This window comes from Chroicocephalus ridibundus, chromosome 6, assembly GCF_963924245.1.
Source record: "Chroicocephalus ridibundus chromosome 6, bChrRid1.1, whole genome shotgun sequence".
Classification (NCBI taxonomy): domain Eukaryota; kingdom Metazoa; phylum Chordata; class Aves; order Charadriiformes; family Laridae; genus Chroicocephalus; species Chroicocephalus ridibundus.
Window position 1 is genome coordinate 2,663,344 of NC_086289.1, and position 26,267 is coordinate 2,689,610.

Consider the following 26,267-nt stretch of genomic DNA (forward strand, 5'->3'; position numbering starts at 1 on the left):
ACAGCCCCGGAACCGCCGCCGCCCTCACCTGCTGACAGCTGCCATGGCTGAGGGGACACACCGAGCCCAGCCGGCTGGGACAGGCACCCCGCGGCCGCCGGACTCTTTTAGCCTTAACCGGTACCGGCTTCGCGGAAGGAGAAAAGCAGGGTCGAACTGAAGGTAGGGTGTTTGTTTCGAAAAGGCGCGCGGCAGCAGGCGATTGGTGCAAGGGCAGTCACGTGGGTGCGCGGCGCGCCCAATGGGGAGGAAGGAGGCGGTTTGATTTCAAATGGCGGCACTGGGCTGAGGCGCTGCCGTTCCCGCCTCAGGGCGGCCCCGCTTCAAATCCTCCTCCTCCGGAAGAGAGATCCCTACCGCAGGTGCCGGCCTGGGTGGGCTTCTTCAGCGCCTCTGTGAGGGAAGGGAGTCAGATCGGTCCCAGATATGCTCCTCTTTAGTTACTAATGTTGCTTGAACCTTAAGAAAACTCCTTAACTCAGTAAAAAAAGGTCCGGAGTCAGTTTATATCACTTCAGCATAACTTACATGGCTGCTTTCTAAACAAATTTAAGAATCTCTTTCTGCACTGGTCTTTTGGTAATTAGATTCAAATACTCTTAAAAATAAGGGGGTTTAAAAAAAAGAAAAGAAAGGAAGAAGGATGGGAGGAGGAAAGCAGCAGTAAAAACTAAAGGAGAATTTTAAGTCCATTTTAATCAGCCACCTTCATCTATCTGTCTACAAAAACTGATTCCCATTCTCTGCTCCCTGACAGGAATCCATTACTAGGACTTGAATTTGAGAATTGGTAAGACACACAGTCAAGGCAAACGCTGTTTGTGCTACTCTGCATTTGAAGATGGAAGAAAAAAGGAACAAAAAAAACCAACTGGCAAGTAAACAGAATTCAGTTCAGTCACACAAAGGTGGAAAGAGCTATTCCTAGATAAATCCAATATCGTTATCCTCCGCAACCATGTTCAAGCTTGTATTTTTGATATGGCTATCACATGTTTGTATATATTTAAAAATTAATCTCCAATCAATGAGATAATCTGGTATTAAAAATGAGAAGAAACCATTGTTTGAAAACAGCTGAGGAAGGGAAGGTACCTCTGAGCCCTTTGCATATAATCTCAGATCAGAAACATTTTTCAGATTGTAAAGGCTTTTAACCATAGCCCTCTCCAGAATACACAAGATAACTCTTTAAAATGCTGTAAAAAAATTGTACAGAAAAATGCAGATTATGCTGGGACCATGCAATTTCCATCATTATGTTCCGTTCTCCCTGTGGTTTTAACATTTGTACCAGTGATTTGAAATTATAAAATACAGGCCCCAACCACCTCATTTTATTTTCCAGAGTCTCCTCTATGTGATGCGCAATATTAAGATTTAAAAGCAACCTGCCTCTTTACTTTCTCATTCTTTTTGATGTCCAAGGGAGTCATGAAAGCTTTTGGACTTCTAGAAGAGAGACTGCAAGGTGCTGTTTTCACCTCCATGAAACGATATAGGAAAGTGCTTAAAAACCAAGGGAACAGAGATTCGCCAGGCAGCACACAAAGACTGAGGTGACAACACTCTTCCCCTCCCTGGCAGGCCAATTTTGAGGGGGACAGGGAGCAAAACTCTCCTTTTGGCATCAGTTTGCTGAGACTGACTGAAACCTCACTTTCAGGCTGCGGTTCCACAAAAATCTAAGCCAAATTAACCTCTGTTGCTGGAGAGGTAAACAGAAAAAAAAAATTAAAATAAGCACAAAAGCAAAGTGCTTCCAGAAATTCTGAATAATTTGGAAAAAAAAAAAAAGGAGAGCAATTTACTCTTACAGACTATATTTAAAATACACCCTGCATAACATACATAGGCAAGTTTGAATTTCTGATCTTTTCTCCCTCTATTTATGAGCCGCCAAACGTAAACTGGTAACCAACACTTAAACCTGGTTGTTGTCTTTTAGGATACAAAGACATACAAAGCTAAAACACCTCAGTTGCCAGACTCCTTCAAGAAGCAAACCTTATTTTCACCATAACTAATTTACAGCAGACAGCCTTGCTCAATTCCTTTCTTTCTACCCCAACATCACGCTTTTATGGTTTCCCCCCCAAGAAGGAAACTCCAAGGGAAAACAGACAAGTTGCTGAGTGATGCCTAATTTTTTAAACTTTTATAATACATATGAATTACTGAGATAGGGAATCTGGTGACCTTAATTCCAAGTTAAAGTTCTATGCATGCATGGGCGCGGGGAAGAGATACAAAGTGAGAAAGGCCTTTTACAAGGTCATCCACTCTTTTGTCCTTCAAGGGATAAAATTCTACTATTCAAATCTTTCACAAAGTGGAACTCCTTTTCACATTGCTACTATTTTATTTAATTATCTAGTTTGCCTCAAATACTATTTTATGTGGCATGATGACTTTAGGGTACTTTAGATGTGGGTACAGTTAGATGTAAGCAGCTTTTTAAATGCCTTTTTTTTTTTCCTTTGAATTAAATTACTCTGAAATCTGTTTTATAAGCTTTGGTGGGGTTTTAATTTAATTCAGCGTGTTAAGTCATGACCTTGTTATCATACCTTCAGCTTGTCACAATAGCTTTTTGCTACTGGACAATCTTGTCTTGAGACGTAAAACATTCAGACAAAATCATAATTCTAACAGTGGGTATCACTGCCAATAAACAGATATTAAAGTCAGATCCTTCCTGGGGGTCTTTACAAGCCTATTTATACCTGAACAATGTACCTAAACCAAACAGTTTATACCAGTAAAACTCTTTGAAAGCCTAATTCATGACAGTCTCTTCCAGCCCACACCTGATCAAACTGAGCTGGACGGCAAAAGAGCAATTTTGTTGCTATCATCATAAGGGCATTGTCGTCTGGTCAAGGTCTTGGTGATTTTACAAAAAAAAAATAAAGAAAGAAAATATGCAGTATGCCAATAATGATATATTCTGGCATGACATGCAGTGGTTTATTAGTGCACTTACCACATGGAATCTGTCACATCCTTTGTGATAAATGTCTCTGCAAACGCAGCAATACTTACAGGAAAACACAAGTTATAATAAAGGTTTTAAGCATGCCTTTAAATCTGTCTTCACGAGCAGCAGCGCTCTCTTAAATGGAAGATATACAAATAGTTGCAACAGTAGATCTATAGGAGGGAAAAAATTACATTTTCTTCAAGGTTTAAATTTTCTGTGAGGTTAACTTGTATCTGTGAGCATTTAATTTACAAGGAGTACAAGCTGACAAATACATCTGCATACATGTTGAAGTAAAAACGTCAACTTTCAAAAAATGTGTTGAAAAATAGTTTATTTTAAAGCAGTCCTTGAATCCCCTTGCTAGTAGTTTAGATACTTTTAACTTATTCGACCAACCAACAAGTAATTAGGATAAAGCTACTTCACTGACATCCATCAGTACAGATCGGTGAGACTTTGCAGGACTTGATCAGGGTTATCAGTGGAAGACAGTGGCCCGATAATACAAAAAGGCCCCTAATCACTAGAACAACAACAAAATAAAGAGAATTAGAAAAATGAGCATCTTAATTCCTCATGTGAAGATCCTTATACAAGGTCATTTGTTCTAGTTGCTGAACAGGTGGTTTGGAAGCTTTTGAATGAAGTTTTGAAGTTTTTGAATGAATGCAGCTTATTTCTCACAGATTTGTATCACTACTGTTTTTTTAACCAATAGTCTAAGAAAGCACAAGTTCCAGTTAAAGCCTTTACTAGATTAGGGCTTTTATAAACTATATAGGTATTAGGTAAAGAAGGCACTAAATTCAGGCAGCAGCTTTAGAATTAGTGAAAGGCCGTCACCACTCACCAGCCCCCATTTTTAGAAAACGGAGTTACCTTTGAACACACAGGAGCACCCCCTCAATGCAGTTGTAATTTGGGCAGTGGATCCAGAAGACACAGCAAGGAAGTGCACGGAGGCACAAACAAAACAATCACGATAAGCCTTGCTTCTAGAACCACCAAAATGAAAAAAGTTCAGACAGAATTATACCTGGAAAGTGATGATTAAACCGCCAACTTCTAACAATAAAGTGTTAATGTAGATGTGATCAGCATGAATTCAGTTGCACTGCCATCACAGATGAGTTCTCAATTTGATTTAGTTCATGAATTTTTATTGGGCACTGAAAAAATATATACTTCAGGCTATTCACACTGTGTAAACTCAAGTCTAGAGATTAGTAAGTTATTGTATGATGAATCTCTGAAAATTTAATATTTTGCACGAGGCTTCCTCTCTTAAAATGATGGTTTATTACACTGACACATTATTGCACCTAAGATTTTTTGAATGCTTGTACTCACACACAGAACCTAATTTTGACAGATTATTTTATGTATGAGGAATCTGCGTGAGTTTATGAACAAATGAGAGATATTTTCCAAAATGGTTTCTATTCGCATTTAATAAATACTTGGAAATAATACATTTCTCTTTCTTTTAAACGGTGAAAGAACACAGCATAACAAACTACTAAGGGAAAGACATTGCAAAAGATCAAACTTCTATATGTGATGTGAAGCACTTATATTTTTAAGCAAAAAATTCTGTATTTCAAAAAAAATCAAAGCTCATCTTGAAAACCAGCTTTCTAATAGGCAGTTTTCACATGAAGGCTTCAAAGCCAGGAAAGATGACTGTAAAGCAAACCACACAATGTCATGGTGAAATACATCGTTTTTTAAATGTAAATTAATACTTTGTAGTCCATACCTGGGACTGGGCATGTCTTTGTGTCTGTACAACGGACTTGCCAATTGAAAGTTACAGAACTTCTCAGATACTATGTAAGTATCCTGCTCACCAAGAAACGTAACACTGACAACTCTGTATACTAAAACAGTGAAAATTCTCTCATCTGGGAACACAATTCCTGCTCCAGGAAAGTTTGCCATTAACTTCAACAGATCACTTTTAATCCTAAAAGTGACCATCAAAGGGATTTTGCGTTGCCCATTCAGTCCTTCTGCTCATCTGCCATTTGTGTAAGGGTTAGTGTTTTGTACGCTTGTTCATTATGACCAGGGCAAGATTCCACTGTATTCAGCAAATTACATCAACCTCTATCAAAGTATACAGTACTCTTAATACGGGAGGAAACCTATTCCGCGTGCTGCTTCCTTGGAAACACCTTGTACTTGATCCACAGGTTACCATAAAAACCTCAACTAGAAACTACCTGTATGAAGTTTTGAAGCAAAGTAATGTAAAAGCAAAATAATATTTGTTTTTGTTTGTTGGTTTTTTTTTTTCCCATAGAGACTAAGACAGTACTGCTGTCTCCAAGAAGACAGGAACATAATCTTCTCTTGCAGAGACCCCGAGCAGGACAGGGCCAGCCATCTGGCTGCTCACTCGCTGCCTGTTGTACTGAACCATAAAAGACATGTCCCGCGGCCCATCCTGGCTGCTGGGGGCAGATCTCTGCCACCACAAGCACAAACTCAGCTTCGTAGTCTGCTACTATTGGAACTCTGCTAAATAATTCCTTCTCAACCTCTTCCAGACTGGTAGGGTTTCGCTTTCTTTGTGTCTGCCCAACGGGCATGAAGTCACAACTCTGATCTTTTGTTCAACATTTAGAACTAGTTTGCATGTGACACTGATGAAAACCCTGGAACAATTTCTAATGTGATGGAAACAGGTGAAAGGAAAAAAAAAAACCAACACATTATTTGTGGAAGAACTTCCTTGGCAAAGTCTCAACCTGATTAATAATTTAGTAATTTTCCTACTCTGTGCAAAGTACCACAGAAAATACATAAAAATGATTAGAAGAAAGCTCTTATTAAAATATCTACATTACAACATAATCCTTTAATACCGAAGATGAAGAACATTCATGGTGAAGTTCAATTGCTTGCAAAATTCTCTGATGCATTGAATAATTTCTACATTAAGGAAAGCATAGCTTAGAATTGACATATGCAGCCCATACGGAATAAATACGTCTTTGATCTTGCTTAGTTTATATTGTTTAAATAACCTATTCAAATAAATATATTTCTTGGAACTAGATGATCTTTAGGGTCCCTTCCAACCCGAATCATTCTATGGTTCTATGATTCTTGAACAGTTTACAACGAAAGTGTGTTTTTTCTAAAAGCTGAGTTTCTAAAACCATAACCACCTTCAGCATCACAAGGTGTGAAATGCAAAATCTCGATAAAGAAGCACAAGGGTTTTATGGTACTTCTTTGTAATGTTTAGAAGTAGGAAAAAAAATATGTGCACATTCTCATCAGATGAGCCAAGCAAAATTAATCGCTGGCGAAGCACACAATTATAAAATTTGTTTCTTATATGTAATTAAATAGAATCCATATAGATAAACAAGATTGTAAAAGATACAGGTTTCATACTTTCCATGTAGCTGTATTGTTTCTGTATCCCAGTGAAGCCTTACGATTCTTCTGTTCGTTACAGATTTGTCATTAAAATGAGATATAGTAATATTGGTTGTGAGGAAAACACTTCTACTCATTGGATCTTAATTATCCTGTCACCTTCTCCCTGAAATCTCTTTTTACGGGATGTTAGAGGCAAATACGAAAACTTTATCCTCAATACAGTATCTAAACAGCCGTCTGTTACCTGCTTGAAGGAGGCGAGGATCAAGTGATTCCAAGTCCTTTCTGCAACTTCAGATTTGCTGTTAATAAAAACACTATGATTGGCTGTATGTTAACAAAGATCCTTTTTATTGTTGATCTTTAATACAGAAACAGACCAATGGAAGCGCACTAAGGTGAACACAGGAAAAAAGTCATTTTTCATCTCGTAGTTTGTAATCCCCGTTATTTAGCTTGAAAATAATCTAAAAATGGTGATTCTACTCTACTGTTAGGCAGAACCTTATTACACTAGAAATTGTGCAGATCTGTAGTAATCAATAATTATGGTTACCAATAATGATTTAAATTAACCAATGATAAATTAATAACTGATTAATAGTTGAGATTCTTCTACTTCCTGAAACCACACAGAGGCATCTGTCTGTTCTCACACAAAGTTAACTTTCAGTGGTCACAAATCGTGCTTGATATCTGCTAAAAGTATACAATCCAATCACACAAAATATTTTATCCACTCATCCGGAATTATTAAAAAAAAAAAAAAAAAATTAATAGCTTTTACACATAATGGAAAAGATTACTCTTAACTTGGTACTATTTAGTGTCACAGTAAGAAACAGCAATATTTTCCGGAATGCTAATTTCCTAAAGGCTCTATATTTCAGTGTGGTGTATCCCCGTATTTAAAACTCTGCAGGCAACTTCTTGATCAGTGAAATCTATCTTTTCAGTGAAGCAAAGACACCTCTTCAGCACCCACACGCTGCGACCTTTAGACAGCAACACTTTGGTGAAGTTACTGCTGGCAAACACATTGCTACAGTTACTCCTCGATGGTTCAACTTGGGTTGAAAGCAGCATTATCACCAAGCACAAACACTTGGAATGTTAGAACAGCGCACGAGAAGGGCATGCTACGTAAAAGTTCTTCCAAACAAGTTTGGAAAAAATAATCAGAAAATTACCTACACTGAAAAGGTGCCTCCCAAATGTTAGGTGTCAGGTGCACCAGGTGAAACGGGGGGCAGATGCATGAATCGTACCTCATTAAATCATACTTGACAAATAACGTTCAGTCTTTTCAAATCTCAGTGACATTAGCTTGACATTAGGATTGTAATCATTCAGCATAGTTACTCCTGGTTTACATACGTCTCCCCTGACACTTCTTACAAGACCGGTCCATCTTGATTATTTTTGGCACATGAGGTCCAATATAAAGCCTGCTGAAATGAATGAAGAAATTGCTGTTAACTAGAATGGGCTTTCAATTAATGATGGGTGACAGTTGAAAGTTAAGCCAGTATTTTTATGTTGGTACGATCCCGCGGTGTAGCACAGTACTATTAAGCTCAGGTACAACAGAACAGAGAGGTTCCGCGTGCTGAGAGCGAGCTCTCTGTCCTCTCCCTCCCCTCCCCATCTGGGAAAGCCCATCTCTTTCAGGGACCCAGACTTCCCCAGAGCAGCCTGCAATGAATCACAGAACCATAGAATGGTTTGGGTTGGAAGGGACCTTGAAGATCATCTCGTTCCAACCCCCTGCCCTGGGCAGGGACACCTCCCACCAGCCCAGGTTGCTCCAAGCCCCGTCCAGCCTGGCCTTGAACCCCTCCAGGGATGGGGCAGCCACAGCTGCTCTGGGCACCCTGGGCCAGGGGCTCACCACCCTCACAGCAAAGAATTTCTGCCTCACATCTCATCTCAATCTCCCCTCTTCCAGTTTAAAACCATTCCAGAGTCCCTGCCCAGCTTTCCTGGAGCCCCTTTAGGGAGTAGAAGGGGCTCTAAGGTCTCCCCAGAGCCTTCTCTTCTCCCTTACTCCCCCCTCTCCCTCGAAGGATGCTCAACCCCAGCTCCTCGCGGCTCTGCCCAGCTCTGATGCTTTGCTGGAAGCAAAGGAGCCATGGCGCCAGGCGCTGTACAAATATACTGGAGAAATAACTATTGTTGAGCTATTGCAGGGCCAGACTTGGAATCACCGCATTCATACCCAAAAGGGAAGGCTGCAATGGGCAGGGTCGTGTCAAAGCTCTGAATTGTCAGGTCTTACTTATTAATGCACTTTGGGAAGACCTGGCCTTCCGATTGCTATCACGAGTTTATACGCGCTTTATACGCACAATGCTTCAGACACCAAACCCAATATTACTTCCAAAAGCTGCAAATAAGTACTGAAAAACTATTTATCTCGATAATGGATTTCAAGTCCTTTAGCATCCTTAATTTAAATGAACACACAGTACAGGAATGAAATTAAAAGATTTAAGGAAAGTAATGCAGTTTGAGAATAAAAACGAAGCTTTGTTCTTGCATCAGAATGTATTAGATCTTGCAATTTGCATATACAAATAATTCAGCAACATTCACCGGCATTAAAAACACAGCAAGATCAAATTATAAATGTAATAAAAGAAAATAATAATAGTGAAACTGTATAATACATACATATATTATAAAGATTTGACAAATTAAATACAATTTGGTTATACAGAAAAGTTTCAATAACTTTACATTAAAAATGGTACTGGGGAAATGAAAACATTTCAAAATACTGAACGCAGGTGGTCAGGCTCATTTTAAAAGTTTAAAAAACGGATATACGTAAAAATACCCTAAAAAACACTGGTAATTACAGTATGCATTCTTCATTAAGGCCCAATTCAGCAAAGCACTTAAGGGATTGCTCCAGGAACAGAGAACCAATGGTACTTAAATGGTTTGTGGAATAAAGATGTCGTAAAGCGAATGCTTAAATGCTTGGGTGAACTGGAACCTCCCTTAACACATGAGAACAGACAGTCAAGTCACATAGTGACCAAAACCACATACAGATCAGAATGTACCACTTCTAATCAACTATTTGGCATTTTAAAATAATTCCATGCAACATAGGAAAATTTAAAGGAAAACTGATATATATCTATACCAAGATACAGCTCCCCGGTTATCAGGCTGCTGCAACGAGCAGTCTACTGGCTGAACACAAGCACTGGAAAGCCAGCCTTTCAAAGTATAAAAAAAAAAAGTCTTCACGTAGCTATATTTCTGACTTCTGAAATATATTATAGATATTTCTCTTTCCTCCTAGGTATCTTTACATAGTTAGCAACTAAAATCTGAGTACCCACTTTGTATTTGATGTTTCAGCTTAACTCCATCCTACCGCTTGCTGTACCTACCGTCACTCACCGTTGCCACGGTGCTGAGGAGGCAACTCCCAATCCACGCTTCTATTTGAGGGACCCAAAAGGCTGCCCAACAGACAAATAAATTATTTTTCAAATGTTGGCTAAAGATCCCAACATCGGGATCTAATGGGACCATAAAACGCACTTCTTTGGAAAAGGGTGGGCATTTTTGTGCATTATTTTCTATCGGGATTTAACCTCTCTGAGTCTCCCTGTGCTGCAAATGATCATACTGAAAACCTCACTGCATCGGTTTCCACAGCGAATTTATTTCTTGGCTTTTTAAAATTTGATAAAACTTTAGCATGCAGTAGTAATGTAAACTTAGTCAGCATTTTTTTCCGTTACTCGACACTTTCTGCCTCTCGAGCGTATCTTCTAACAGCAACTCGCAAGAAAGGTTTAGTCTTTAAACAATCTTTTTTAAGTGCATAATTTACTGTACAAATAAATACAGAAGTGCATCAATGGGAAGACAAGAAGCAATAATCGGCAGTGTTCACAACAGTGTGCTTAGAAATTTCTCAACTGCACCTTTTCTGTTCAGTCTGAACCGAAGGGAGAGGAATGAACACCGCCCCCGTTCCTTGCATTGTTACACAGAATAATGCTATTTGTTATCGGAAATGAAAAATGGTCACGGGATAAAATAGTGCAAGAAGAAGAGCGAAACGAGCAGTGTAAGTCGCTTATTTTAAATAAGGCTTTTATGTTTGCATTGAAAAAAACCCCAACCAACTGGACAAGACAGAACTATTGCATATTAGTTATGTAATTAAAGTACATATTCGCATACTTTGTGCTCATTAATTCATATATGCATTTTAAAGAGTGGAAAAGATATACTTTTTAATTATTCAACATTCGGATGCCCTGCGATTTTTGGATTTTCTAACCCCCAAGCGTATCTTGTTCAGGGCTACAATAAAGACTTTTAACCTTTATTTCACCGATTATATTATCAGTAGTACTTTCATTAAAAATATATCTATATATACAATCATATATCCCTTTTAGATAAAGGAATTATTCCTTTTTTGATAATATATTTGGGAGGGTAAGAACGTAGAGGAGCTTTTTGATACACACGTCACATTGCTAGCGTTACACTGCTAGTAAAAATGTGGGTTTTTTCAAAATTTTAGCAAATACCGTTAATTATTCTGTTGAGTTGAATCAAAGAATAAGAGTTCATCTTCATCTCTTTCGCCTTTTCTCAAAGAAGTGGGAAATTATGCACATGCGTACAGAGAAGCTTTATATCCATTTCTGACAACGGCTATAGAGCCTCTTCAAGTAGACAAGTTCAAGTGCTGCAAAATATACTCTTCTGATATGCAAAATAGTGGTAAACTCCCATTATAGTCTTTCTAAATTGATATAAGCTGGTGCCACATTTAGGAAAGAACAAAATAAATGGACTTTGAAAGCTACATTAAATCAAAAACTCAAATCTGATATTTATACTGATTTTATCTTATTGACAGTAGGACTCAAAACAGAACTGCCATCAATCTGGAGGTTCTTAAAAACAGACTTTAAAAGCAGTTACATTTTTTTCAGTCGGGCTGTACATTATTACACACGAAGGGCCACATTCTGACACCTTAATCGTTAATAGCACTTCACTCCAACAGTCTCTTTGCCTTTAATGAGACTATCCGTGAAATAAATGACAAGTAAGCACGAGCAGGTTACCAGAATGTGGCCCCACATAAACATCTATTTTCATAGCGACGAAAGATTTACAGCCAAAACATGTTTAGTTTAAACGTATGTACCACGATTCACTTCTTTTTTTTTTTTTGGTTTGAAAGATAAATCACCTGTGTAAGGTATCAAGAACTGGGAGATAACATTATTGATAAATATTTAGAAGTGGAAAAATTCAAAGGAATAGACCCTCAAGAATTAATTTACTGTTATTTAGAATAAAGATTTCTATACCATCTTATAGTGATATACTGTATATGAACGTTATACTTCGCTTTAGAAGATATTTATATTTAAGAAATAACTTTATACAGCAAACGCAACTTTTAGAGCAAACACAAGGACATATTTACAGTAAAGTCAACAATCAAAATGACATGGAATAAATTAACAGAATATACAACTATTTATACAGACAAATTAAAAAATAAGGCAGGAATTTTCATTTGAAGTTAGCATAATCCGAAAATATGTCGATGAAATCTTGTACCACTCTGTAGCAGAATTCATACTGTTCCTGAAAAACAATAAAAAGACACTAAGATGGGCTGGGGTTCCATCGGGCGACTACATCGGAGAAATTCACGGAATGCAAATCCTAGTGGTAAACGCAGCTCGGTCTAACTTGGAGCAGTACGTTCTGATTTTTATTTACGTTTCACATAAAAGCAGTAATACCTCGCTCTTTTGTCAAATACAGGCTCATTGCTGCTCGGCAGTCAAAGTGATTTCTTTAAGCTTTTTAGGTCATAGGTCTTAAAAAGGATCAATTCTTAGACCTGTCTCCTCATCTAAATTAAGCAGTTTACGGCACCTGGCTGCTGCCCGGCTCACGCTGAAGCAGGTGACTCCTCCTGTGCCTTCCCCAGGGAGCCTGGCTGCTTAACTCCACCTTAGGAGCTTTACCGCAGGAACTAGGGGACAATATAACTTCTATTAATGTAACTTTAAATGTCCAGAACACTAAAAAAAGTCTACATTCATGGGTGTGAAACGGAGCTCCCCTTGCAGCGTATTTATCCCCTGCCTAGGTTCCTCTGCTGGCTGCTCCTCTGCATCCTAAACCTGGGACACATCCCGATCTCGGCGTGCCGGTAACGCCTTCGACATGGTTTGCTGCATTACAAAATCTGTAACAACGCCGATAATAAGTGGAATTGGCATCTGGAATTCACTCGCGCTGGAAAGCAGAGTTTAGCAGAAGCCTTTCCGCAGGCTCAGCTGGGAATATCCGTGGCAATCACACCCTTAACTAACATTATTAACTCACAGAGCCAGAACCCCCCCAAAAATATTTCATCCCTGTCTCAGCGTGACTGTGGATAATCCAATTCTACTTCTTCAACCTCCTCCTTCCTATTTGTAGCATGGAGAAAACATCTACCTGAAAAGGGTGTTTTGAGATTACTGATTCTAAAGAAGTTTCAAACCACAGAATGGAAGCTGCCATCAAAATACGAAATATCAGCATTGTTACATATTTTTCAAAAAACATACGTCAAAAAATATTTTCTAAGTTCTTACTCAGTAGGGAAAAGTGTGTGGACAAAGCTGCACATTTTATTTGTAGATGACTTTAAAGAAGTCAAAGACATTTCTCCCTTTCAGTGACCAGCTGTGAGCCAATTTAAGCCCAGGCATTTGAAGGTAGGAAAGGACAACTAATACACAGCTTAAAAGGCATTTGCGTCATGTTTTGTCACCTGCAACACTCAAAAGATTTTGGTTTAACTGTCTCCAGCTCCTAAAAGACACAGAATGCTTACCCAAGTTGTATTTTTAGAGATGCTATAAAAGCAATCTGTAAAAATACAGATTTCTGATAATACCTTGTTCATACAGAGCCATCATACATAATTTATTTCAACCCGCGAAAAAAATCCTTTGTTCTCCTCCCACAAGAATATTTACAAACACACATCCTTTGACAAGGATCCCGATTGTTAAATATCATACCAGTGTTTGCACCATATGTGGCCTTTGCAGTCTTAAGCTCTTCACAGCTTGAAATACATCTAAGAGCCCTTCAGCCTTCACTCGTTCCAGAATATTGCTGAGTGCTATGAATGTACCTGTTCTTCCAGCGCCAGCACTGCAACGCAAACACATTTGCTTAACATACAGCAGCATAAAAAAAATCTTAGAAGAGAAACAATAGCGATAGAGAATAGCCAAATACTATTATTAGCCAACTTCTACTCATTTTGTTGGGAGTAGGAGTTGAGTTTGTCACCTCAGCTATGCTAGAAGGGAGCCAGAATTAATGGAAATGAGCTCGGAGCCAGGTTGGAACCAATAAGGCTCGTTAGTGAGAGCTTCTGTACGCAAGTGGGAGATGCTGAGCTGGCTGCGGTCATTTGGGTCCGAGTCCCAATCAAAGCTGCAGTCGTCTTCCAGCCAGACGACGCTGGGAGCTCCCACACCCTGCTCCCCGTTCTATTCGTGATGGGGGAGAACACCATCTTTACACTTTCCGTTGCAAAACTTGGTTGTATTGCAAAGAAGCACTGTGCCGTCAAACCCAGGCTTCTCCAGTAGGTTGTGATTTATACTTTTGCACGGTGGACAGATATGAAAGCATTATTATTATTATTATTATTACTACTACTACTACTCCTCCTCCAAAGCAACTTGATGGAAGACGTCCTATCCGACTGTAATGCTTTTAATGACTCTTAGGATCTAAGCCACTTCTTTAACAGATGTATTAACGTCAGGACAAACTAACGCAAGGCTACCTACGAGGTTATGGTACATACAAGAAACTTAAGTCGAGTGTTCTGCCTTGACAACAATAAGCAACCTAATTTACTGCAAAATACCTTGTTTCTTTTGTTTCAGTGTGTTTCGCTGAGTGCATTTTGTCGTTATATCTGTTTCAGATCATGATTCCATGGAATCAAAATATATTTCAGTAATTATTGTCTGGTTTATTATGCCTAACGCTAGAGAAAAAAAAAAAACTAAAAAGGAGATTTCTTTCTCTCTCCTAATCACAGTAATTAGGGATTATTTGATACCAACAACAAGCAGTAGCTGTGCAAAGCCAATGGCTTTGACAGGGAACAGTTACCGAAACCAGAATGGGATTAGGAAAGTGGCAATTGGTAAAAGGGAGTGGAAGGTTCACCGGATTGCTGAATAACGCAAACACTACATTTATTAAATTTAAAATTTTCACATGTTTTAACGCTAAGTAGGTGAGTTGTAATCACTTGTCATTGCTTCTACCTTATTTCTATCAAATACAAAAAAAAAATCTGCTAAACACAGGCCTTAGGAAAAGATTAAGTAGAAACGCACGTACCCTCAGCTGGATACATGGAAAGTCTTGGAGGAAAAATGAAGAGGCACAAAGTATGAGATGTGTCGTTCCCTTTAGACAGCTACTTTTATCAGATTAAAGACAAATACAAAATCTTTTTAAAAGGGTTCGGATTTATTTGTCATTAGCTAATCTCTAGTAGCCACCTGTGGTTTCCAGCATTTCAGAATAGGTCTGCAACTGGCAAAAGACGAGGGCATGAGGTCATGAAATAAACCTGTACACACACGTCGTCACCCACGCGGCTTATTCATTTACGGCTAGAAGACGCATGCGTTGCTTTCCACTGCATTTCTAATGCTCCTTGTACTAGGCTCACTCTCCTTTCTTCCGAAAACATGCTTTTAGCGAATCCTTAAAGCCCAAAAAAGTTGGGGTTTGTTTTTTTTTTTTTTTAATTAATTTAAGAATTTTTAGTATGGAAGCATGGAAAACTAAACTGCATTTGAAATGCAAGAGAAAAATATTTGTTGTCTCATGGGAACACAGCACTACTCTTTGCATACTCGCTTCTCGAGGGCTGGGTCCAGTTTTGGGCCCCTCACCACAAGACAGACCCCGAGGGGCCGGAGCGTGTCCAGAGAAGGGCAACGGAGCTGGTGAGGGGTCTGGAGCACAAGTCCTGTGAGGAGCGGCTGAGGGAGCTGGGGGTGTTCAGCCTGGAGAAAAGGGGGCTGAGGGGAGACCTTCTCGCTCTCTACAGCTCCCTGAAAGGAGGGGGCAGCCAGGGGGGGTCGGGCTCTTCTCCCAAGGAACAGGCCATGGGACGAGAGGAAACGGCCTCCAGTTGTCCCAGGGGAGGTTTAGGATGGATATTAGGAAAAATTTCTTCACCAAAAGGGTTGTCAAGCATTGGAAGAGGCTGCCCAGGGCAGTGGTGGAGTCACCATCCCTGGAGGGATTTAAAAGCCGGGCAGACGTGGTGGTGAGGGACACGGGGTAGTGATGGCTTTTGTCAGTGTTGGGTTGATGGTTGGACTCGGTGATCTGAAAGGTCCCTTCCAACCTGGGCGATTCTGTGATTCTATGATTCTCTTTCTGTAAACTCCTTAAAAAAATAAAAAAAACCCAAAAAAACCAAAAAAATCAAAAAAAAAAAAACCCAGAAGAAAAGAAGAGAGAAAACGCGTAGGTAGCCACGAACTGAAGAGAAGGCAGCTGCAGACACACGCCGGAAGGGAGTTCAGATTTAGAACAGCTCCACTTTGGATTCCATTGGCAAGTCAATTCGCAAAACCCTTCTAAACTATTCAGGGTTGTGTCTTGATTCTACTTAAGAATTGTCTTAGCAGCTCCTTAAACTGTTCGTAAATAGTTGGAAAAAATGAACAGAAGTTTTCACAGTTCATGTGAACGCTCTGAGAAATCAGTCTTAGACATGACAGGTGTTTACTTATTCATAAAGTTCCGTTTATATTTGAAGACTCAAGTATGACTTGACGGAGAAGTTGAGGTAACTCAAAAGCTGTGATGCACAGGCTGGCCAAGTAGGGACAGGAGAGAATTCTCAACATTAAAAATCCTAGAATACGTTGCATGCTTTGGGTTTTATTTTCTTGTTTAATCCGTTTTATAATGATTGCAGTAAATTTTGAAAAAAATGATCTAGGACAAATGCACGGCAAACGATTAAGCTAAGGCTTCAGAGAAGCTGCAGGTCTAAAAGCTCAGAAAAGTAGAAGCAACATAAACCTCAGATAGTCCTTGATATATCTAATTTGTGCACATCAAAGACATTAGTTACTTTTACCTCTTATTTTACTGGCTGAACTCCTGGATATTTTACCCACTTTCATTATCATTCAGAATTTTAACTCCCTAGCAATCCAAAAGAAGTGGCTGTTAAAAATTGTCAAATTGCAGAATCAAACACAAAATGTCACCCTCGCCCTCGAGCGCAGCCACCTCGGGGGGTGGTGACCCCTTGGGGTCCGTAACTTATTTAAAAAACCAACCCAAAACAGAGGAACTTCTCTTCTGGGGGCTCTGAACCCCTCCCGACCCTGTCCCTGACAACTTGACTTTGTATTGACCAGAAAACAGAAAAGGCTTTATCGATTTATGGAGATCAAAATATTTTAAAAGCAAGGTATGATTTATGAATTATGAAAAGGCAGAATACTAGTTTTATTGCTACTTTTTTTTTTTAAGTCATCATGTAGTACATAAAGGGAAAAGACAAAAGACTGATAAAAAAACCCATATTGAAAAAATATAACTAAAAAAAAACAGAGGAAAAGACCAATATATACCTCTTAAAAAGAAAATATAAAAGCCGCAATAAAAAAGCACTGTTAAAAAAAACTTGGGGAAGGACAAAGAGATGTTCTAGTTATCACGTGTGAAGTCTCCCCAAGCCAGCTCTGAGCATTAATGTAAATACTCTTTTCTCTCTGCTTTCAAGGACAGGGATACATTTTGCCTCCTGCTTAGATTAGGGATATATTTTATTCTGCTGATAGTTTGTATAAACCAAAAACATTTTGGTCCCAAGAGAACATTTGAGCACTGTGTTGCTGGGGTATATTACACGCCACAACAATAAACCTACAGCTTTACTTTCCTAATCACAGCGTTTAGCAAAACTCAGGTGCAAAATTATAACATGGCAAGTTAATAAGGTACGTGTTTCCTCCCAGCCATTAGATGTATGTTAATTTAGCAAAAGATAAGTCACAAATCCTTTATGTAACCCTAGTTTTTTCTTTTTTCTTTATTTTTTAAAGGATGCAGTCTACTCCCTCAGAAACGAAACCCGCTGTAAAAGCAGCCCGGCTGGAGGGAAAGCACACCGGGTGGCTAATGGTGGGGAGAAGAGGCGAGTCCTACCTGCAGTGCACCGTAATGGGGTGGTTGCCCGTTTGCTGCTGCTGCTTTTGGACAGCCGCAATCAGGTCGATCATCCCTTTTCCTTCCGCCGGAATCCCGATTTCTGGCCACCCATGGAAGTGGAACTGCCGAACGAGCCTGCTTTGCTTCTCCTGGTTGCCCTGCGTGCACGCAAACAACGGGTTTATCCAGGCGTTACTTCGAAATGGAAACACGCTTCTTACCTTCAACATTCCCAGCATAAATTTTGCACCGCGATAGTCGAGGGGGCTGGTTTCAACCTGGTCCGTAATATATTGGTCGTTTCTAAATTCCCCATCCACTATGCTGATAATTTACCCCGCCAGTTTTCCTTCTGATTTGCACAGCTGTTTCACTGGGGGGTACTAAGGATACACTCAAAAGACTATTCATCCTGAGGTTAAAAGCTTTCGTCGCGCAAAGGCCAAATCCAAAATGCCGTTAAAACAACCCAATTCCTGAAATGCACCCATTGCTGCACAACACGACCTCCTATTTTGAAATGTAACAATTATTTGCCTTGTCTTTACGCTTGCTGCTTAAAAGCACCCCTAAAAGTCGCAATAACTATTAACCCCGCGTTAAGGCAGTTAGTTCTAGACGGGCCGGGATGCACAAAGGCTCTTCACTTTAATGACTCCAAGATTTTTGCGTGCTCTTTCCCATGACTGCATTATCATAGTGTATGGATGCAACATGGATATTCTGGCAATTTTACTACATGATGATATGTAGGATATCTTTTGAGCAGCCTGGTCTAGTGGGAGGTGTCCCTGCCCTTGGAAGGGTGGTTGGAACTGGATGATCTATAAGGTCCCTTCCAACCCAAACCATTCTATGATTCTATATATGTATATTATATCATCTTGTAAACCACCAAGAGTTGAAAACATGAGGTCTCTGCTGATGCCAGGTGCTTTCAACGTGCCCATAGGGGACATCTGGTGGAGGAGTCTGATGTGAAGTCTCAAGACACTGTACTGGAAGCCTGGAAGATGCCACCATTACGAGGAAAAAGGCTTGGTCAGTCCTCCTTCCCCCCAGCTCTGCAGGAGATCTTTTAACTTAACATTGCTTCAAATGCCACTGATGTAAGTCTAGCTGGACTCGGGCACAATCCAAAAGTTACTCACATTTCTTAGATCTGCAGCAGCAAACCCTTCTAAGGATGCTGGACTGGAGTGCAAGTGTTTGGATATTACCTAAAATGCTGTTATTTGAGTTTTAAATACTTGCCAATGTGACAGAAGTCAACACCTTGACAAGGACTCTCTGCTTGGTGAAGCACGGTGTGTCTTCACACCTAATCCACCACCTTTTTTCTTCAGGCAATACAGCGGACTTTATAAATTTAAAGTCCTTTTGCTTTGCATGTGCCAGCTATTTAAGTGGACAGATTATACGCGATGCAATAAGTAGTTAAATGAATTATATTCTTAATGGCAAGTAATTTTTTTGTTGTTTTTCAGAAAGAGCAATGCAAATCAGATCCTAAAGAAATGATTCAGTAGGTGAAGAGGTGCGTGCCCAGAAGATCCAGTTCCGAGTGGATCATGCCTGTGGCAGAGCAAGATGAAGGAAGACCGGTAGGCAGAGGCAAGCACACGTGCTGTTAAAATGCTTCATAGGATTTAAAAATATTGAATCAAATTTTCTTTTATGCAGATGTGGGAGATGAGAGAAAACACATGAACAGCAGCAACAACAAAACATTAAAAAACCAAACCAAACCAAAACCCCCACACCCCGCTTTGATCTAGGACACGTTTCACTGACCAAAATTTTCATGGGGTTTTAAGCAAAAATGTCTCATGTAAGTTATATACAATGTTGGGTGGTGATTAACCACATTTATCCTTTGCTAGAAATTCCAGCATTTAAGTTACACAATCATATTTGTAAATGCCTTCAAATGCAAAAAAATCTCATGTAATTTAAAAACATTACCTGATTGTACGTAACTATGAAGTCCCTTACGCTTATGGCATCTAACAGACTGTCATTCTTGATTTCTACGGTTATCTCTCCGTGAGTCACAGAGCCCTCTGATGGCCAGTACTGGCAGCATTTTTCCTGCGAAATTGAGAGAGAATGGTAAAAGTTCCTTGAATTTTTTTCCAATTATCTACAGTGTCATGAATCTCTGATAGGAGGTGACATACAGTACAATAAATGTGCCCTAAACACTTTGTAATGGAGAGACTAATGACCATACAGTAATAAAATATTTCTATAATATACACTATTAAGAAAAAAAGGGCTTAGGAGTCATAAGTGGCAAATACTGCTTTAAAATAGATTGGAATAAAAGAAGTAACTCCTGAAAGCAACGCAATGCTGTTGAAGAGCCGCCCAAAACCACCATCAAAAACCATTTCACAGCACTAAAGTCACGCTGGTTGCAGCGTTGAACCCTGAATCTTCAAACTGCAGCCAGAGAGGGTAGACAGGACCCTCTTCGTTAATTAACGATGTACCAGGAGAGGTTCAGAATAAGCCACCGGAGCTTATACCGGCACGACAGGGAGGGACGTTTTCACAAAAGCTGTTCCATGTCAGGCATCACTAGAAATTTTGTGCTTTTAATGTGAACCGCGCCATTTCACAAACCATAATTTTCAGTAGTTTTGGTGGGTTTTCAGACAATTCAAGCAAAAGCAGCGACATTGGCCCACACTGGCCCATAGTGAAGCAAGAGCTCATTTTTAGGAAAGGCAAAAAAAAAGTGATATCACAAGAATTTGTAGGCAGCAAATAATTTATCTAATATTAATGCTCATCTTCTACAGCGTTACCAGCAACTGCTTTGCTGTGGAGGTGCAGGACACCTACCTGCTCCCTCTCTTGCACCTCGGTGAGCATAACGATGGTGTGGCACTTCCACTCCCACACCATCCGCCAGAAATCCTCCACCGTGTGCGGCAGCGGTCCCTGGGTGGCAATGAAGTAATCCTTCTGGCGATAGCCCTGCGGAGAGAGCCGAGGCGGCCTTTATGTCGTGACATGCGAGTGCAAGTGAGGCGGGAGGGAAGGTGACGGTCGGCAAGAAGATCGCTGCTTGGCAATGTGATGCTCGTGGCAGATCTGGTGACACTGAGCCCACCCCATTCTTGCTTGTTGCCAGAAACGCAAGAAAAAAAATCCCCTGAATTCACAATTACTGAATGGTCTGGGTTGGAAGGGACCTTGAAGATAAATCTAGTTCCACCCCCTGCCCTGGGCAGGGACACCTCCCACCAGCCCAGGCTGCTCCAAGCCCCGTCCAACCTGGCCTTGAACCCCTCCAGGGTAGTGGAAATGTCCTGAGTATTATTTTATGACTTTTTAGTAGCGGCTGGAGGGATGAAATTCTGCAGTAACAGGATTTCACAATGAGATTATGGTAATTCTGTAGTAAAGCTAATAGTTGCAGTTGATAACGTTTCGCTCATCGTTTGAGCTGCACTTCTATTTACACACTGATGTGATCTTCACAGCTGTAGTATCCACACTCCTCAATCACTAATGGGGTTTTACTGCTTAAGGATATAATTAATTCTCTTACTTAAATAAAAATAAGACACAGTGGAAGATGTTGCCCAGGTTCCAACAGGAAACAAAGTTAGGGATTAACGCAGGTGTGCGCAGGTAAACCCTGGCTCCCAGACACTATGGCAGCCTTTCCCCGTGCGAAATGTGGGCTTTTTATTTCCTTTTTAAGTCACAAGAGCACATGCTTGTATCCAGTGACCTGATGCAGATAACAGGACTGTTGGATGTTAGTTGTATAGCTCATTTGTTTTGCGGCCTGTTTGTTACAATTTTATAAAAACCTTAGTTTATAAATCTAACAAGAATGTTTAAATTACACAACCATTTAAACTGAAATTGAAAACACCAGAGAAGAAAAGTGTTTGGAAACTCTCGTAAGCCAAACCCAAACAAAAAAGCTAACGTTCTTCGTAAGCCAAGTTGACTGCGTCCCTTTAAAAAGACGTATCGGCAACAGCAAAATATTTGACTTGCAATTTAAATACATGAAAATTGTGCATACGTACATCTATGAAGGAAGCATTGATGTAGTCTGTATACTCTTGCCCTCTTTTCATTGACAGAATCACTCTATTAAAATCATCTGGAAAAAAAAAAAAAAGAAGTCTCCAGTCTTACTTTTGCTAAGCGTACGTTGACTGCTCCACTTTTACATTTGTGAAAGAACAAACCCAACAAAATCTGTGCTCTGAAAGCCAAAGAGTGTCTCAAAGCTCTTAGCCAGGATTTAGTGAGTGTGGGGAGGAGGGCACCAGCTTTTCCATTCACACGGGATAGGGCCAGGAAGGGCTGGAACTTTCATTTTTAGGTGCAGACATTAAAGTGTGCAAGGGAGCACACAGAAAATACATTGGGTTACAAGGTGAAACTGCTAAATTGTTCAATTCTGTCCTGAAAAATATCTGATCATAATATATTTTACATTGATGAAGTAACAACCGATTCATTAAATCGCCTGCAGACACTTTATACAGGCATTACGTTTCTAAGGAGAGGATACTGCTGTTTGCATCGCCAGCTTCTCTAGAAACTTCAGAGCAGAGATGCCTGCAAAAAGCAGGATGAAAACAAAGGGAAGGCCAATGGAAACACCCAAAAAAATGTGTTCTAGCTAAAAATGATGCAAAACCAAAAACTACCACTTTGGACAGTACAACAGCTTTTGAAAATATTTGAATTTTACAGGCAGAGAAGTTAAAATTTTGCAGAATTCCAGTTTCCAGCTCCGGGCAGGACCTTGATTCTTGAGTTATCCCAACAGAGCTCTATTCCGATACGAGGTGCGTTGTCAACATACAGATATAGTGTGTATACGACAACTTAGGAGAATCTTGTGTTTATAGCACTTGTTTCTCTATATAAAAAGCCGAGCTCTTACACGGGATGATCTGGATGACTCGGGCTTTCTTCATATTTGCTGGAAGATTGCCAGTTCTCATGTTTTCTTTCATTATTCGGACGTTTGTTAACTTCTGTAATAAAACACACAAGCGAGGGTGAGAACCCCCTGGGAGAGAAGCGGTTCTCCCTCACCATACCCTGCACTCAACGCGTTCCCGAGCGTCTTTATCGGGTACAAAACAGCAACACAAAGCGAGACAAAAGCCATTTCATTGTCCTGTCTATAGATTATCATTAAGAGTAACAGTTATGTAATTTTTTTCATGCTGATAAATAGTTAAGAATCTGAACACATGACCAGAGCATATCCATAAAGTTTAAGGGCTGTAAAATGACAGCAGATTTTAAAGTTTTGGGTGTCTCTGTTGGGTTTTTTTGTTTGTTTGTTTGTTTTTAATTACATTGTTTTCTTGCCAGCCCTTAGGTAAGCAGGGGCGGCCTGACCAGCGCACCCAGCACCCTTCACCTCCAGCAGGAGCGAAGCCAAGAGGCTCTCCAGCACGGCACCACCAGGCTTTTCGCTTCCACATTGTTCTCGAGTACTGAAAAAATTCTCTTTTCTAGACTTCGCTTCCTTTATGGTCAAAACACAAACTGAATTCGTATGCATTCACATTCGTCTCATTCGTACTACTATTATTACAATCCCATTCAAAGTATTAAAACTCTGGTCCTTTCGTCCTGGGCTGCGTCCTCCCCGCAGCACAACACCCTGTTTCTGGCGTAACGAGGTTGCACGACTTTACGGATTGCTGTGCACCGAATCCTGCAACTCGGCTCTATCCAGTTTCAAGCTTTTGCTAGTGAAGAGACCGATATTCCTTATGATTTATTCCGTTTGTGCTGACAGCATTCCCAGGACACAGAAGAGAAACACTGCTCTTGCCCCAGCAGTTTTTTTCCTAGTATGGATTACACACCCGCAAGATTGCGCGAGATAACACAAGAATAATAAACCGCTTCTGCTGGGGTGGGATTTCCCAGGTAGCAATCATAGTTACACAGTTGCGTTTCAGCAACTATTTAATATAAATTCAATTTACATTAAAATTAAATTAATTTTCAAACTCCAAGCAGATTTTCAGGCACTTTGCTGTATTTGAGAGGTACTGAGTTTCAGCAGCGTACCTCAACTCCAGCAAAATCTCTAGTACTGGCAAAAAACTACTAAAAAAAACCAACCCTGACCTGTGAGAAATCACTTTTCAGCTACTCTATAACACTGTGATCCATAGACTTTCTGTCAGAGACTCGTAGCGGGTACAACGCAGCTCTGCTTTTTTTGGCGTAGGTGGGCTCAGCGCTCCTGGGCCACGTAAATGCTTTCCAGAACACCGGGCAGAACGAACCGTTGCTCTCTGCACTGCGATGCCGCCTTGGTGGCACGCGGGCAGCAAAAACAAACTTAGGAATTCTGTAAAAAGTAGAATACTCCATGTTTTCATTCCCTCTGACAGACACCAACGCTTCTAATTTTTGAACTTGTTGCTATATCATCAGACTTATTTTTGCGTCATTTTCTTTTCCCAGCGCCTAAATTCTGATTAAATTAATCCTTTAAAGGAAAGGATGAACTCCAGTTAACACCTATATGTCATTTAATGCTTTAGACCTATATATAGAATAAATATTTTAGCATAGCAGAAGTCATGGAAAAGTTCTAACTAATTCCTCAGGACAATAAAGTCTGTTTTAAACAATGATCGCAAACTGCCAGCGTGGCTGCTCTCTGCATTTTGGGTTTCTCCACTGAACAGAAAGGCTTTGTTTCTTGTTTTTCCCTGGCAGGTCTGGATATTCAGCACAAGATGGGGAAATTCTCTGCGATTCTCTGGGCCGTCCGTCAGGACTGAGTTAATGAGCCCGCTGAGATGCAAATGAGGTGCACGTAACCCAGCGCCCTCTTCCAGCGTTATCTGATCTGGCATCTAGTACCGGACCGAAAGAATAATTCCATTTTTCTTGTACAAACAAACTGAAAGCATATAGGAAACGGTCCGTAAGACGACGTAGCTTTGAATGAGCATTTGCAGAACAGGATGTTAGGCCAGGCCCCATTCACCGACACCGCGGGACCCATTCAGATAAGCACAAAATAAAACAAGTTGTTCCGTTTTGATGGACCTTTTCTTTTAAGGTTACGCTCTTCCTGCTTTTGAAGTATCTTTTTGGCTTAAGTGTTTCCACACTTAGAAATGCTGATTTGAAACACCCTCAAGCCAGGACATTTGGCAACGGCCTTTCAGACTTACTTTAAATTCTTCTTCCAGCCCTATTTTGACAAGGTTTGGCGCCGCGTTCTGTGATGTTTGTAGATGTTTTTCTAAGGATGACACATCTAGCTCCGTGTCACCGTAGAGGTAGTATTCAAGTAAGGCTTGATAAATGAAGGAGTATTGCATCTGGAACGAGCAAAGGGGCGGATAAGCATATTGCAAAGCAAGCAAGTGAAACCAGGAATTCTGGCACTTTCATCAGCTCATTTGGTCTAGAATCTACTAATGATCAAAATATACCTTAAGGTAAACCAGAGTTTTCCTGTTATATCACTCACATTCTCTAAAATTCCACTCTCCCGTGCATGGGAAAACCTGGATGTGATACCTAAAGATAATGTGCCTTACAGCGGTCTTCACAGCCCTAACGTGCCTCTATCTTCTTCCCCAGCCCCATCCTTCTACTGGGCTTTGTTCATTTTTTAATTATCCAGGTGCGCAACAGAATGGGACATGCTCGGATGCATATCAGAGTGGAAATATGGAAGCACATGCTTCTTTGACCCTGAAAAGTTGTAATTTCAACTGAGTAAAGTCCACTTACGTCAGTCTGAACCATCTGCGGACGCTGATTACGGATTCTTGAAACAAACTCAAAAACATCAACTTTCTGTTCCGCGTGCATCATGTCTATTATGGCATCTATGACGATAAACGTGCCTGTGCGACCCACCCCAGCGCTTGAAAAGGAAACAAAAACAAACAAACAAAAATCTCTATGGAACTACCAAGTCGGCAGGAACTGCTACAGCAATGACACGGGTCGAACTTATGCTGTTTATACTGGATGGAAATACTCACTGTGAAAACCCAAATTTCATTTTTTATCTTAGCAACAATAGCAACAAAACGTGGTCTAACGTTTTAACATGAAAAGTCACCTCTTAACAGCTCAGAAATGATGACAGCAAAATCATATTAGAAAAGACCTTTGGAAAAAAATTGTGCTTGGCCAACTAGAATAATTCAGTCTCAGATGAAATTTTAAATATTTTTTTCTTAATTTTGAGTTCTTTTCTGCATGGTTACTGTCGCATGACAATTAGCTAATGATTGCTTGTTACAAGTTCTACACTTCCTAACACTGCCAATCCCAAAAGACCTTTTTTTTTTTTTGTTTATTTTTTTTTTAATATCCTTCAACAGCCACGAGAGGGAGCACGATCATTATAAATTACACAACTCCAGCGACTTTCAGCTCTTCCTTTCAAAGGAAAAGGGCATGGCATCCTGTGCTAGGCATTAATAGCTCTCCTTTAACCTTCTGTTACCTTGCTTTGTACAGCAACTGCCGTAGTGTCCACAACCGCCTTCCGAAACGCAACAAAAACCTCTCCCCCCATCCCATCGTGCCCAAAGATACACATCAATTT

The 26,267-nt window shown here is 40.2% G+C and overlaps 1 protein-coding gene across 8 annotated transcripts in view; it reads right to left on the minus strand.

Annotated features, from left to right (window-relative positions):
• Positions 1-11,589: 11,589 nt before the first annotated feature.
• The window catches only part of PTPRE (protein tyrosine phosphatase receptor type E), a 108,725-nt gene continuing 94,047 nt past the window's right edge, over positions 11,590-26,267 (minus strand). For all 8 annotated transcript variants that reach the window (XM_063338280.1, XM_063338279.1, XM_063338282.1 and 5 more), the window contains 9 exons: positions 25,439-25,574; positions 24,871-25,020; positions 22,596-22,689; positions 21,724-21,800; positions 20,519-20,653; positions 19,634-19,759; positions 17,666-17,826; positions 13,468-13,603; positions 11,590-12,028 (listed from right to left, as the gene is read on the minus strand). In XM_063338280.1, coding sequence (XP_063194350.1) covers positions 11,954-12,028; positions 13,468-13,603; positions 17,666-17,826; positions 19,634-19,759; positions 20,519-20,653; positions 21,724-21,800; positions 22,596-22,689; positions 24,871-25,020; positions 25,439-25,574 — 1,090 coding nt within the window. In that variant the 3' untranslated portion in view covers positions 11,590-11,953. The remainder of the gene's footprint in view (positions 12,029-13,467; positions 13,604-17,665; positions 17,827-19,633; positions 19,760-20,518; positions 20,654-21,723; positions 21,801-22,595; positions 22,690-24,870; positions 25,021-25,438; positions 25,575-26,267) is intronic.